Here is a 12846-nt window from a genome sequence, read left to right as displayed (position 1 = left end):
GTATTGGGTCTGTTGTTTTAATGAGTGGTCATCTGACTGTGGCTGTCGGTTTATGTACTGTCATAAATCCAACTGGTCAGAGAAGTCTGGCTGTCAGTTGTGAGACGTTTTTTACACAGAGTAGTTAGTGTGAAGGTCATGCATGTCCTCATTGCATTGTTTGTCTGCCTGGCATCTGCGGATGAAGGTGCAGGGATATCTGTTCTTGGCGAAGACTCTGTAGATGTGTTCTTCTTTTCGCAAATCGGGAGTGCTGCAGAGTGTTGGAAGCCCTTTTGAACAAGGTCCTAATGTAGCTTCTCTTGTATGTGTTTGGCTAGTTGTTGTTATAATTCAGGATCTGGTCCGTGTGTGTGGCCTTTCTGTACACTTTTGTTGTGCATTCCCTGTTCAGTGTTCTTTCTACCATCGCATACAGGAGTGGGAGTTGGTTGTTACTTTCCTCCTCTCTCATAAATTTGATCCCTGTGAGCATGTCCAGTGTGTGCCCTCGATCTCTGTTCTTTTAATCATTACAAAAATGTTGTCCACGAATCAGATCCAAAATTTGGGTCGGATTTGCGGGAGAGCTGTTTGTTCTAGTCTTTGAATCACTGTATTTGCCAAGAGCAGATATCCCAGCAAATTCACCAAATAAATTCCAACCAACACAGTGCAATAGCGCTTCATAGGAGGCTCTGCAGCACTGAGGATGTCACCTAGAAAGGGGACGAAAAGTCTGCAAACCGATTTCCTAGCTCAGTGAACATACCTACAACGGTAACCGGCACATGAGCTACAAATCTTTACTCAAACCTTGTCCCAGTATTTCTATGTTAGCTACTCAAATTGTAGGAGGTTCACCTTGGGAATTGTCTATCTCTGCTTCCACCTCATGTTTACTCTCTGTCAACCTGCAATATGCTTACCACATAACACACTTGTTTCTCCTTATCCTCTTCCCTACGATGATGCCCTTTCGAAATGCTTGCATGATACAACCAATTCTTCTTTCTATGATCAGGAGTATCTATCAGATAAATCACTTTACATACCATCTTAATTAATTTGCATGGCCCACTGAATTTTGCTTTCAGAGCTTCACCTCACAAAGGCAACAAAATCTATACTTCATCTCCTGCTGAAATCTTCTAGTTGTCCAGTTTTGTGCCAAACAGGACAAAAAAATTGTCCAAAGTTCCTCCATATGCTCTTTAAATGTTTGCTATTGCCTATCCCCATTCCCCAATTTCTCATAGACAGCTCACATGGCTTTCTTTTTAGATTCACAACCCGCACCTGAAAATCAACTACATCACTTTCCAAGTTAATGAATTCTATCATATTTTCGTCACTCTTCCCCAAGGGGCCTCAAACAACTTGATTGCCAATTATTCCTTTCTCATGACACTAGCATGGCTGGTTCTGTAGTTGACTCCTCAACATATCAATCCTGAGAACCACCCCGATACACCCCTGAATTCCTCCTCTCTGCCCAATCTACTTGCAGATTAAAGTCACCTATAATTACGGCAGTACCTTTATCGCTTATGTCTCCAACTTCCTGTGTAGCTAATTCATGTACTTACTGCAAATGCTCCGGCATTAAGATAAAAGGCCTTGAGCCTTGTCTTTTTAGTTTTTGGGGGAGTGGAGAGGAGGTGCTGGTGAGAATGGGTTTTGAGAAAGACGATTCGGCATGAATTTAAGCCTTTCATCTAGTAAGGTATCGGTAATGGCCACACTATTATTGTTGAGCACCACCTTCTTGAGCAGAATGAGGAGCTGCAGCATGCCTGCCCCCTCCTGGTTAGTAGCTGTTGCATTTGGTTTTGTATTTCCTTTTCATGCAAGATAGATTTTTTTCCAATGAGGATGGTGAAATCATGTGGCTGTTGTGCTTGAGTAGTTAATGGTGTTATGTTGTGTGAGAACTACAGTAGTGTTAAATGTATAGCTTTTGATGATTAATTGACCCTGACCACTTGCATTAACTCATTAAATGCCTTTCAGCACTGAATTCAGGTTCTTAGAGTTCGGCTACTCCATTCCTGCTGTTGAATAGACATAGGCCTACATTTGAACAAATAAATTTTGCATGAACATTAACATCAGAGTCAAGCAGCACTCTGCATAAGCTGTTACACACATAAAGGTGTAGTTTTGTTCATATTATATAAAATATAAATAAGGAAATATGAAAAATAAAGAAGGAAATGTAAACTGCGTTCACTGTTCTCCATTAGTGTCCAACTGATCAAAGCATTAAATATTAAACTCTCATCCTTCTGTTCAACAGGCTCCATGGCCTGCTCTGTTTTAATTCTGCAACTTGTTCCTCTACCACAATCCTCTGAGATCTCTGCATTCCTCTAATAGTCACCTCTTGCTAATCCACCATACCCTTCACTTCTTCATTGGTAACTGTGCCTTCAGCTGACTAGGTCTTGGATTCCCTTCATAAACATCTGTGTTTCTCTCCTCCCTTTTAAAACGTTCCTTTTACCTGTGCATTTGGCCCTGTATTGGCCACCTATCCTGATGCCAAATATCTCAGTGTCAAATTCTGATGATGTTTCTGCAAAACCCCCCAGGATATTTAACTGAATTAAAAGCCACATAAATAAAAACGTTTATTAGAGCATGTCAAGGTGTTTCAAAATGGAAATAAGTTATCCTGCATTAGAGATATTCCATGATCAATGAGCAAAATGGCCAGTGAAACTGCTAATTCTTCATTTTGGATTCTGGGAGACTCGACTCTGTGATCTGTCCTCCAGCATCAGCACTGCAAAATTGGCTTATTGTTCCTGACAGCAGGCTGTAAGGTGCATGAAAATCTAATTCTGTGGATCTTCTGTCAATAATAATAGGACTGTAAAGGTGAGGACTCAGCTCAGGAACACCAACCTCCTTGAACTCAAACAGAAATATGACATGAGGATTGGGGCTTCCAATGTTCAATGGAACAGATCAGGTCATCATGACTTTGTCAGCTCCAACACAGGATGATTGATTTGGCACATTGTTTAATTGCTGTGTAGTCTACTAAAGGTTGAACACTAAAAATAGAAACATTAATTATCTAATTAGCTCTACAAGCAGTAAACGCCCATGATTTGCTGGAAACTAGTACATTCAGGGTATTGTAAAGTTTGATTTATCCAGTTACGGGATGTGGACATCATTGAAAATGCCGACCTTTACTGTTCATCCAGAATCACCTCAAAAAGGTGATGGACTGCCATTTTTAATTTGCTGCTATGCACTTCATCAAGGTATATCTACAGTGCAGTTAGCCAGGGAGCACCAAGATTTGATCAAGCAATAATGAATTAACAGCAATATGTTTCCAAGTTACAGTGGTATGTGAAGGTACCTGGTTCTCCCATACATCTGTTGTCTTTGCCCTTCCAAAAGTAGGAGTTACAGGTTTAGGCATTTTTGTTTTTAAAAATACTAGATTCTAAGATTTAGACCAAGATAAAGAAATATGACTGAATACTTTATCTGAAATATTAAACAAGATTTGTACACACAAAACAATCAGCAAAAAAATCAACAAATTACGCTCACGGGAGGCATCTTTTGAAGTGGGCATTCCTTCAGAAGAAAACACTACGAAAACTTCCCGTTAGCTTATTATCCCTTTTATTTACAGAAGACTTCATAAAAGTTAAAGTCTAGGGTTAGTCCAGATCTGATGTGATTAAAAACGAGAGTGACTGGATTATGTGACCCATATCTGAGCCTAATCTCCTCAAGGCCTACAACCCTGAGATTAGATTAGATTACTTACAATGTGGAAACAGGCCCTTCGGCCCAACAAGTCCACACCGCCCCGCCGAAGCGCAACCCACCCATACCCCTACATTTACCCCTTACCTAACACAACGGGCAATTTAGCGTGGCCAATTCACCTGACCTGCACATCTTTGGTCTGTGGGAGGAAACCCACACAGACACGGGGAGAACGTGCAAACTCCACACAGTCAGTCGCCTGAGGCGGGAACTGAACCCGGGTCTCTGGCGCTGTGAGGCAGCAGTGCTAACCACTGTGCCACCGTGCCGCCCACTAAGATAGCCAAGCTCCTCCAATTCAATCACTCAAAAGAATCCCAATTTTGCGCACTTTAGATAACAAACATATGCAATGTTATATTCCTAAGTGGATTATGGAACAACTCTATCTGAGTATGTGAGTAGGTAAAGTAAAATACAATAAATGAAATTAAAGTCATAGAGATGTACAGCACAGAAACAGACCCTTCAGTCCAACTTGTCCATGCTTACCAGATGTCCTAAATTAATCTAGACCCATTTGCCACCACTTGGCCCATATCCCAATAAACCCTTCCTATTAACATACCCACACAGATGCCTGTTAAATGTTGCAATTGTACCAGCCTCCACCACTTCCTCTGGCAGCTCATTCCATAAACGCACCACCCTCTATGTGAAAAAGTTGTACCTTAGATCCCTTTTATAGCTTTCCCTTCTCACCCTAAACCTATGCCCTCTAGTTCTGGACTCCTCCACCCCAGGGAAAAGACCTTGTTTACTTACCCTATCTATACCCCTCATGATTCTATAAACCTTTATAAGGTCACCCCTCAGCCTCTGGTGCTCTGGGCTAAACTGCCCCTCTCTATAGCTCAAACCCTACAACCCTGGCTAAATCCTTGTAAATCTTTTCTGAACCCTTTCAGGTTTCACAACATTCTTCCCACAGGAGGAATATTGAATAGTCATTTTCCTACTTCCCATTGATCACACACTGAATGCATTTAAAGCAGAGTTTGTCAATAGTCTGCCTTAGAAAATGACATACCGAGAAAATTGAACTTCTGGCATTAATGTGTGAATTGTGAGCTGACAGGTGTGGGTATTACCCAATCAGAATGTAGCCTTCTCTTAGTTTGAAAGGCACACCCTCCATTGTATGGCACAAAGTTTTCCATTTCACAAAGCGTATGCTTTCAACTCTGCTGACGGGAAATTGCAAAAATGTAAACTTTATTTTCTCCACCCATTCTGCCTGATTCGCTGAGTCATCCCAGCATTTCTAGTTTTTTTTCAGTTAGCCATCCTCATAGCTGTTCTAAATGTAACTCGATGATCTTCTGTCAGTACATACTGGTAATAAGGGTATTTGACTTGTTTCTTATTTATTATTCTTTCTTGGAGTGCAAGTGTTGCTGCCATAGCTGGCATTTATTGCCTATCCATAACTGCCCTTGAGATGGTGGAAATCCTTTCGAAAAGAGTAGCTTGCTCAAACTATTCAGAGGACAATTTCTTGTGGGCCTTGAGTCATGTGTCAACCAGACCTAGTAGGACAGCAGATTTCCTTCCTAAATGGACATAAATGTCCTTCTTTTTCAACAATCTGATAGATTTTTGATACTAGCACTTTATTCCTGTTATCAGTTATAAGTTGGCATTAAATTCTGCTAGCTGCCGTGATGGGATTTGAATTCATACCTCAAGGGCATGAGCTCAGTACGCTGGATTAGAGCAGACCACTAGCTGCTGTCTCACTTACAATTTCCAGCAAAGCTATAATCACATTGATAAGACAGTCCTGATTAAAACTTTCTCAACTAACGTTTTCATTTAAATGTTATGTTTTTCACATCCTGTTTTGTCTCATTACATCAACGTTGTAGAGGTTTGATTTTCGTCTTTGGTTTGAACAAGAGAGAAAGAGAAAGTTGAAAGGGATATGCTGAGTGGATAACCCACCTTGCCCGACCTCTGGATGTGCCAAGCACCCAGATGCCAGTTGTCAGCCAATATAATTCACTCCATGTGATGTCAAGAAATAGTTGCAGTCAAGGCCCCAACAACATTCTAGCATTAATATTGATGACATCTGCTGAGAACGTGCTGTGCCCCTAGACAAGCTATTCCAGCATAGCTACAATGCTGGCATCTAAGCTACAATGTGGAAATTTTCCAGGTTGTCCTTGACAAAAGACAGAAGAAATAGAACCCAACCAATTACCAACCTATCAGTCTACTGTCTTTTGTCAGTAAAATCAACAATGCTATCAAGCAACACTTGCATAGCAATAACCTGCTCACTGATGCTTAGTTTGGGCTCTGCTAGAGCCACTCAACTCCTGATTTAAACAAGGATAAAAGAGCTGAATTCCAGAGTTAAGATGAGAGTCACTGCCCTCAACATCAAAGCAGCATTTAACTGAATGTGTCAATGAGAATCAAGGGGTAAACTCTCCACTGGTTGGGAGTCATACCTGGCATAAAGGAAGACGATTGTGGTTGTTGGAGGTCAATCATCTCACCTCTAGGATATTCCTGTAAGCGTTTCTCAAGGTCAGCTCTTTCACCAATCACCACCTCTTCATCGTAAGACCAGAAGTGAGATGTTCTCTGATGATTGCACAATGTTCATCACAATGCATGACTCCTTAGATGCTAAAGCATTCTATGGCCAAATGCAGCAAAGTCTGGAAACTATCCAGGCTTTTGCCAACAACTGGCAATTGTTGTAAATTACAACTAATATTATTGTTGAATAAGTCTGATTCCAGATTGAAATCTGACTTGACAGCTTATATTTTGTTCTTTATTTGAAGTCAAAAAAGTGGCTTTTCCTTGAAAAACAGAATACAATGCTGAAGACTTGGGTTCAACAATAAAGCTGGATTTTATTACACAAAAGAAATTAAGACTAATAAAATAGAATACACCAAATAATTTACATATAACACAATTCAAAGATTTTGAAACACATGGTCTAATACAATCCTATTAATCCTAACAGCACACCTTGATAGCCTATTCCTGGAATTTTCATTTAATTTATTGATGTCACATGTACCTAAGTACAGTGAAAAGTTTTGTTTTGAGTGCAGTGCAGGAAGATCATAACATACGATGACATACAGATCACAGGGTACTTAACCAGAGTGAGGCATAGAAGGTTACGGCTGCACAGAAGGTGCGCAAAAGCAAGACCCAACATTAGAACTGAAATTTCAGAGGCCCATCCAACAGTTGAATAACAATGAGGAAGAAGCTGTTCTTGAACCTGTTGGTCATGTGTCTAAGCTTTTGTATCTTCTGCCTGACAAAAGAGGTTGCAAGAACTTAAGACTTTCTCAGTTTCAAGTAAATCTTTCAGGGTTTCAGCCAAACACATCTGGTCTGGAATTTTAAAACTAAACTCCTTTAATTAAGGTAAGCTATATTTAACAGTTCTAAATTAACTCCCTGCTTTAGGAGCAACTGTCTTGTACATCCAGCATCAAATAAACACGGTGGATATAAGAACAAGGTAATGGCTAAAACTTTTGCAGTGAATAACTCACTTCCAGATTCCCTAAAGCCTATCACCATCTGTAAGACACAAGCCACCTATGTGATGGAAAACTCCCCACTTGCATGGATGAGTACAGCTCCAACAATACTCAAGCACTTGGGACTATGCAGGATAAAGCACAGAGGTAACAGTGGTTTTGAAGAGCATGTAGGGGTCATGATTTCGCATCAGAAAGGTCACTGAGTGGAGTGGTAGGTGGTGGTGGGGCTAAAAGGTTGAGTGGCTTTTAAACCAACTAAGACCACGTTTTAACCTGCCCACCTCACTAGGAGAAAGTGAGGACTGCAGAAGTTGGAGAGTCAGAATCGAAAAGTGTGGCACTGGAGAAACACAGCATGTCAAGCAGCATCCGAGGAACAAGACAGTTAACGTTTTAGGCATAAGCCCATCATAATCTTAATATTCACTCTTGTGATTGCCTCAGATCATCTTCTGGGCAAGACAAGCCCAACGATGATTCTGCCCCTGATTTTCTGAAGCAAAACAGTGGCCTTTAAACCAAAGTAGATCTGCCAAGGTGAGATCTGATTTGAGCTACAGGTTTCAGTAGTGAAAATCCATTCCACAGGTTAAAAAAAATTGATTAAACAGTGAACTTTTCTTTCAGTGTTTGTTTTGAGAAAAGCAAGTTCTCTTTAAAAATCAAGTGAACAAAAAAGCAGGGAATTTTGTTTCACTGGTCCTTACGGATGGAGTGTTCATGATGAATATTGCTGGAAGTAACTTGAATTAAATAAACTAGAGAAGATATATTAATAAATTAAAGATGTTTCCACTAGTAGGCACTAGGGGCCATAAATACAACTATCACACTAAATCCACTCAGAATGCAGGGGAAATCAACCTACCCAGAAAATGTTGAAATACTTGCTAGCATGTAATATGATCCTGATAAATAGAATAAATCCAGTTAATGGGAAGCCAGATAGCTACATCAGGAAGAAAGAAATCAAAGTATATGCTGTTAAGAACATAAGAAATCAAGGCAGAGAACGCTGCTTAACACTTGAGATATTCCAATATTCAATGAGTGCATAATGGATCTTCTATTTCAAGACATTTTTTTGCATTATATTGATGTTTTGCAGTTTTCCCGTGATGTTTTTAATATGAACAATTTGGAATGCTTTAATGAGGTCATGACTTATTTTTCAAAATTCTCAAGAGTAATGGGTCCAGTCTGTTTAGTCTTTCCTTATAGGACAATCCCTCAATTCTAGGTATCAGTTTGGCCATCCTTAATTGCGCATTCTCTACGGTATGCACATCTTTCTTCAAGGATACCACAACTGCACATAACACTCAACATAGACTCTATATAATTGCAGCAAGGCGTCTTTGTTCATATATTCAAGTCTTATTTTAATAAAGGCCAATGGTCCATTTGTTTTCTTAATTGCTTGAGATGAGCTTAATTAGACTGGAAGGTAGCTTGTGTGGAGCAGAAAATGACCACACAGCAACATGACTGGCCTAATTCTGTAATGCAATTTTGACTACTTTTACATAAGGCTAACTCATTCCCATCAACTGAACAACTTGTCACAAATGATTTTTATTTGAACACTTGTGAGTTAATCCAACATTTCAGTTCACAGAAAACTCATCCATTCCGTCATCACACAAGCAAACCTGATGGTCATCTGTCAACAGCAGTTGTTCCATCTCAATGGATGGACAGGAGCTATCTGTTTGATAAAACTAATGGACTGGTGCATAGGAAATCAACTAGGAGAAATTAGTTTGCAGTAAGATGTCCATATAAACTGAGTGCAGTACTTCAGTGGCTTCTATTATACTTTCTTGATGTTTGGTCAGAACTGGATATTTTATTTAAAAAACAATTTGTAGTTAATATAAAATCTGTCCACCTGTGTCAATATGTGAAGTTATCTGATCACAAAGGCTGGGCTGGAGAGAGAAAACATTCAGCCAGGGAGAGGAAATGGATTTCATTGGCCCTTACCAACAAGTTAAAAACATCATGTTAATCAAAATGTAACTGGACAGCTAACTGACCATAGGTTCTCCACACCTCTTAGAAAATGCAAATATACAGCTTCAAATCAAGGTTGTTATTAATATTAACTCATTGTCCATTCACTGAGCCACTGCAAGCACTTCTCTCTCTCTTCCTCTGTCTCTTCACTTGTCTTCTTCACCGGTGTTTCCTCTGCTTGAATCCCAAGCATACTGTCCCTGTCACATTGTTCCATCACCGACTTGCCGTTTGATAGTCTTTTGATAATGTCATGTAAGTTATTGACCCATGAGTCCAGTTCCAAGTTGCTGTCTATCAAGTGTGTGAACGGGTCAGCTGTGGTCACCTCAATGAGCTCTACCTCCATGGGGATTCGCAGATAATACGCATGTAGCATCATGCGATAAGGGTTACTGTCAGTCTTCAAACTGTAGGTGAAGTCGCCAACTATGGGATGGCCCACAGCCAAGCAGTGGACCCTCAGTTGGTGTGTGCGGCCTAAATAAATAACAAGAAGACACACTGAAGTGAGGCATCTCTGCAGCAACCGCAAAGAAACTATCTTTGTTTCATAGTTCGGAATCCAAATAAGCAACATTACTGATAAAAACAAGTATGCAATATCACCAGTCCACTTGCATCTCTAAATATTTTGTTTCTCTGGTACTTTCTGTAAGCATCATGATTACACCAAGGAGTAATTCGAAAACTGTTTATTGTTTTCCTTTTCTGTCCATAAGAAAAGTTTTGTATTAAATATTCCTTTATTTTTTGAAATCCCCTGTGGAGTGTTTCCTCCAAACATTTTTATTTTGAAGTCCAACGTTTTTTCAAACTGGCTTGAGGTTTTAAACCAAAAGTGTGGTTTACTCAAACTTTTATTGGAGACAGGAGGGATGAGGGAAGTGAGGTTTGATTATTGCAATACATACGCACACACAAAATGCAAAGAAGAAATAAAGAAAAAAACCACAAGAAGCTACAAATACGAATGACTTATAAATCAAAGAGATTGACATAAAATCACATTTTTTGTCAGAGTGCAGGAAGTCAGCATCAAGTGATTCACAGACGTTCAAATTCAGGTGGGTGCAGTTGGCTGAAGTTTCAAAATTGCTTCTCAATTTAACAAAGGCACAGTAAAAACGATGTTAGTTTACAGACTTGGTCCATTTTTCCACTGATAACAGGAATCATCTCGCGAACTAAGCTTTAAGGAGTTTGTGGACTTGAGGCAGGCATAGCTCGGCCTGGAATCTGGTTTTCTGTTGGGGGTCTTGTCGTTAACAGTAGACAAGATTGTTATCAGACTGAAGCAATGGTTGAAAATTGACCAATTGTACCTTTCTTCAAGGACCAAGAGTTTTTTTTCAATCAGATGAAAGGCCCATTAAGAATGCTTCACTTTACTTTACAAGGTAGCTTCTATACGTGTGATCAAAAACTGCTGTTCACTGGATGAGACAACTGTTGGGTCGTTAGCATCACTTCAGGTATGTTTTTTTAGCTCCCTGTTGTTTACCAGATCCTGCTGAGGATATATATTTTCTACTGCTCTTTTGTGTTGATTTGACTGCAATGAAAGTGAGAGATGCCAGGAGAGTAGCTATTTCTGATCTCTTTCCTGGTACTTGTTGATTGCAACTTTGCAGGAATCTAGTTAACTCAAATCATGAGACTGACCGTATGAAAGACCCATTAAAAATGATTCACTTTAGTTTACGAGCCTGTCTAGTGCAGCAAAGCCCATTTCAAAATTTAAACAAATATAACTTTTGAAACAATTGATAATCTTTTTGTTTTGTGCGCCTGACAGTCATGCTGACTGCATGAAAATGTGCTATGTAAATATTTTTCATTTTTTTTAATGTACAGGGTATGGAGATCACTATTAAGTTATTATCATTTTTTGCCTGTCCTTAATTTCCCTTGAGGTGGTAATAATTGTCTATTGCACCTCTGTAGTCTAACACTGCAAAGGCACATTCATAGTGCTGTTAGGAATGGTGTTCAAGATTTTTGACTCCTTGACAGTGAAAGAATGGCAGATGATAAGAGTTCTTAGTCAAGGTGGAACACAACCTGTCGGTGAATGTGCAGACAGCAGTGATCCTTCTAGATAGTAAAAGCCGCAAGTTTGGAAAGATAGTGTCAAAGAATGCTTGGTGAGTTGCTGTCATAAATCTTGACTACCCAGTGCTTCTTCCAATAAGGATAGACAATATGAGGAAGTTTCCTTGCTTTATTTTATCTGATTTAATGAGATTTTAGGGACAACCCTGCTCTTGGCTGTGTGCCATTCCGATACCTCCTCTTATGGGTTTTCCCTGCTAATGTGTAACAAAAGAATCTGGAACCTTGGCTGATAGACATGCTCACAGAATTCTACTTCATTCAGACTTGACTAGTCTCTGGGCAGCTCTCCCCATTTTGAAAAGGTCCAGGAGGGCTTAGCAGGGTCAAGTGGAACTAAATGTGCCTTTGTTATGTACAAATCCAAGGCTGAGGTCAGCGTCAAGTGCTCTGTCCAGTTATGTTCATGTACTTTTTTCTTATTTGATGTAATTTAGTGGCCTGCTGGTCAATTTCAAAGTCAACCACATTGTTATTGAACTGTATTTACATAAAAGTAGTCTCCTTTCCTAAAAGGGCATTAGTGAACCAGTTACAACAATTGATAGCTTTGCAGTCATCATATTAACCTTTTATTCCAAATGTAGATATCTGGTTTGTTTATAATTTTATCAGTCTGAGATTCTGGATAACTAGCTCTGTGACAGAAACACTACGATAACCTGCATGTATGTTTTTTATATTCATTTCTGGGATGTGAGCACCATTGGCAAGGCAGCAATGTTTTCTCATTTCTCATTTGCAATTTCCCTTGAGAATGTGATGGATGTGCACAGTATTATAAAACAACAGGTATTATGTGCAATTATGTGTTTGTGCACTAATTCATTTATGCAGCAATGGGAGAAATAAAACATACTTTTCTGAAAGCATCTGCAAACTCAATTGTATCCATTACCTCATACAAAGGACAAAAAGAGCCAAGATAGTATTTGAAGGAAGCTAATTAGCCTGGTTCTCAATTTAGTCATCTGATTGTGGGTGGCACAGTGGTTAGCACTGCTGCCTCACACCGCCAGAGACCCGGGTTCAATTCCCGCCTCAGGCGACTCTCTGTGTGGAGTTTGCACATTCTCCCCGAGTCTGCGTGGGTTTCCTCCGGGTGCTCTGGTTTCCTCCCACAATCCAAAAATGTGCAGGTTAGGTGAACTGGCCATGCTAAATTGCCCGGAGTGTTAGGTGTAGGGGAATGGGTCTGGGTGGGTTGCGCTTCGCCGGTTCGGTGTGGACTTGTTGGGCCGAAGGGCCTGTTTCCACACTAAGAAATCTAATCTAATCTATTACAAGTTTTCTGCAAATTAAAGGAACAAAGAACATGCATTTATATACTCTATCGTGCATTTAGGACATTGTGAGGCCAGTTAAGTACTTTTGAAACAAAAACATAAATTGCTGGAGAAACTCA

The 12846-nt window shown here is 39.8% G+C and overlaps 1 protein-coding gene across 2 annotated transcripts in view; it reads right to left on the bottom strand.

The window, feature by feature from the left end:
• rpusd1 (RNA pseudouridine synthase domain containing 1) overlaps window positions 1-12846 on the bottom strand; it is a 46041-nt gene that overhangs the window by 5656 nt on the left and 27539 nt on the right. Inside the window, exon 6 of one of the 2 annotated variants that reach the window (XM_072559373.1) lies at window positions 8867-9806. The exons of the other annotated variant lie outside the window; for it this stretch is intronic. Within the exon in view, the coding sequence (XP_072415474.1) occupies window positions 9412-9806 (395 nt within the window). The 3' untranslated portion in view covers window positions 8867-9411. Of the gene's footprint in view, window positions 1-8866; window positions 9807-12846 lie in introns of those variants that run through there. 2 annotated transcript variants of the gene reach the window in all.

The sequence above is a fragment of the Chiloscyllium punctatum genome, chromosome 40, assembly GCF_047496795.1.
Source record: "Chiloscyllium punctatum isolate Juve2018m chromosome 40, sChiPun1.3, whole genome shotgun sequence".
Classification (NCBI taxonomy): domain Eukaryota; kingdom Metazoa; phylum Chordata; class Chondrichthyes; order Orectolobiformes; family Hemiscylliidae; genus Chiloscyllium; species Chiloscyllium punctatum.
The sequence above is the reverse complement of the archived record's forward strand: the minus strand, read 5'-3'. Positions and strand labels throughout refer to the sequence as shown.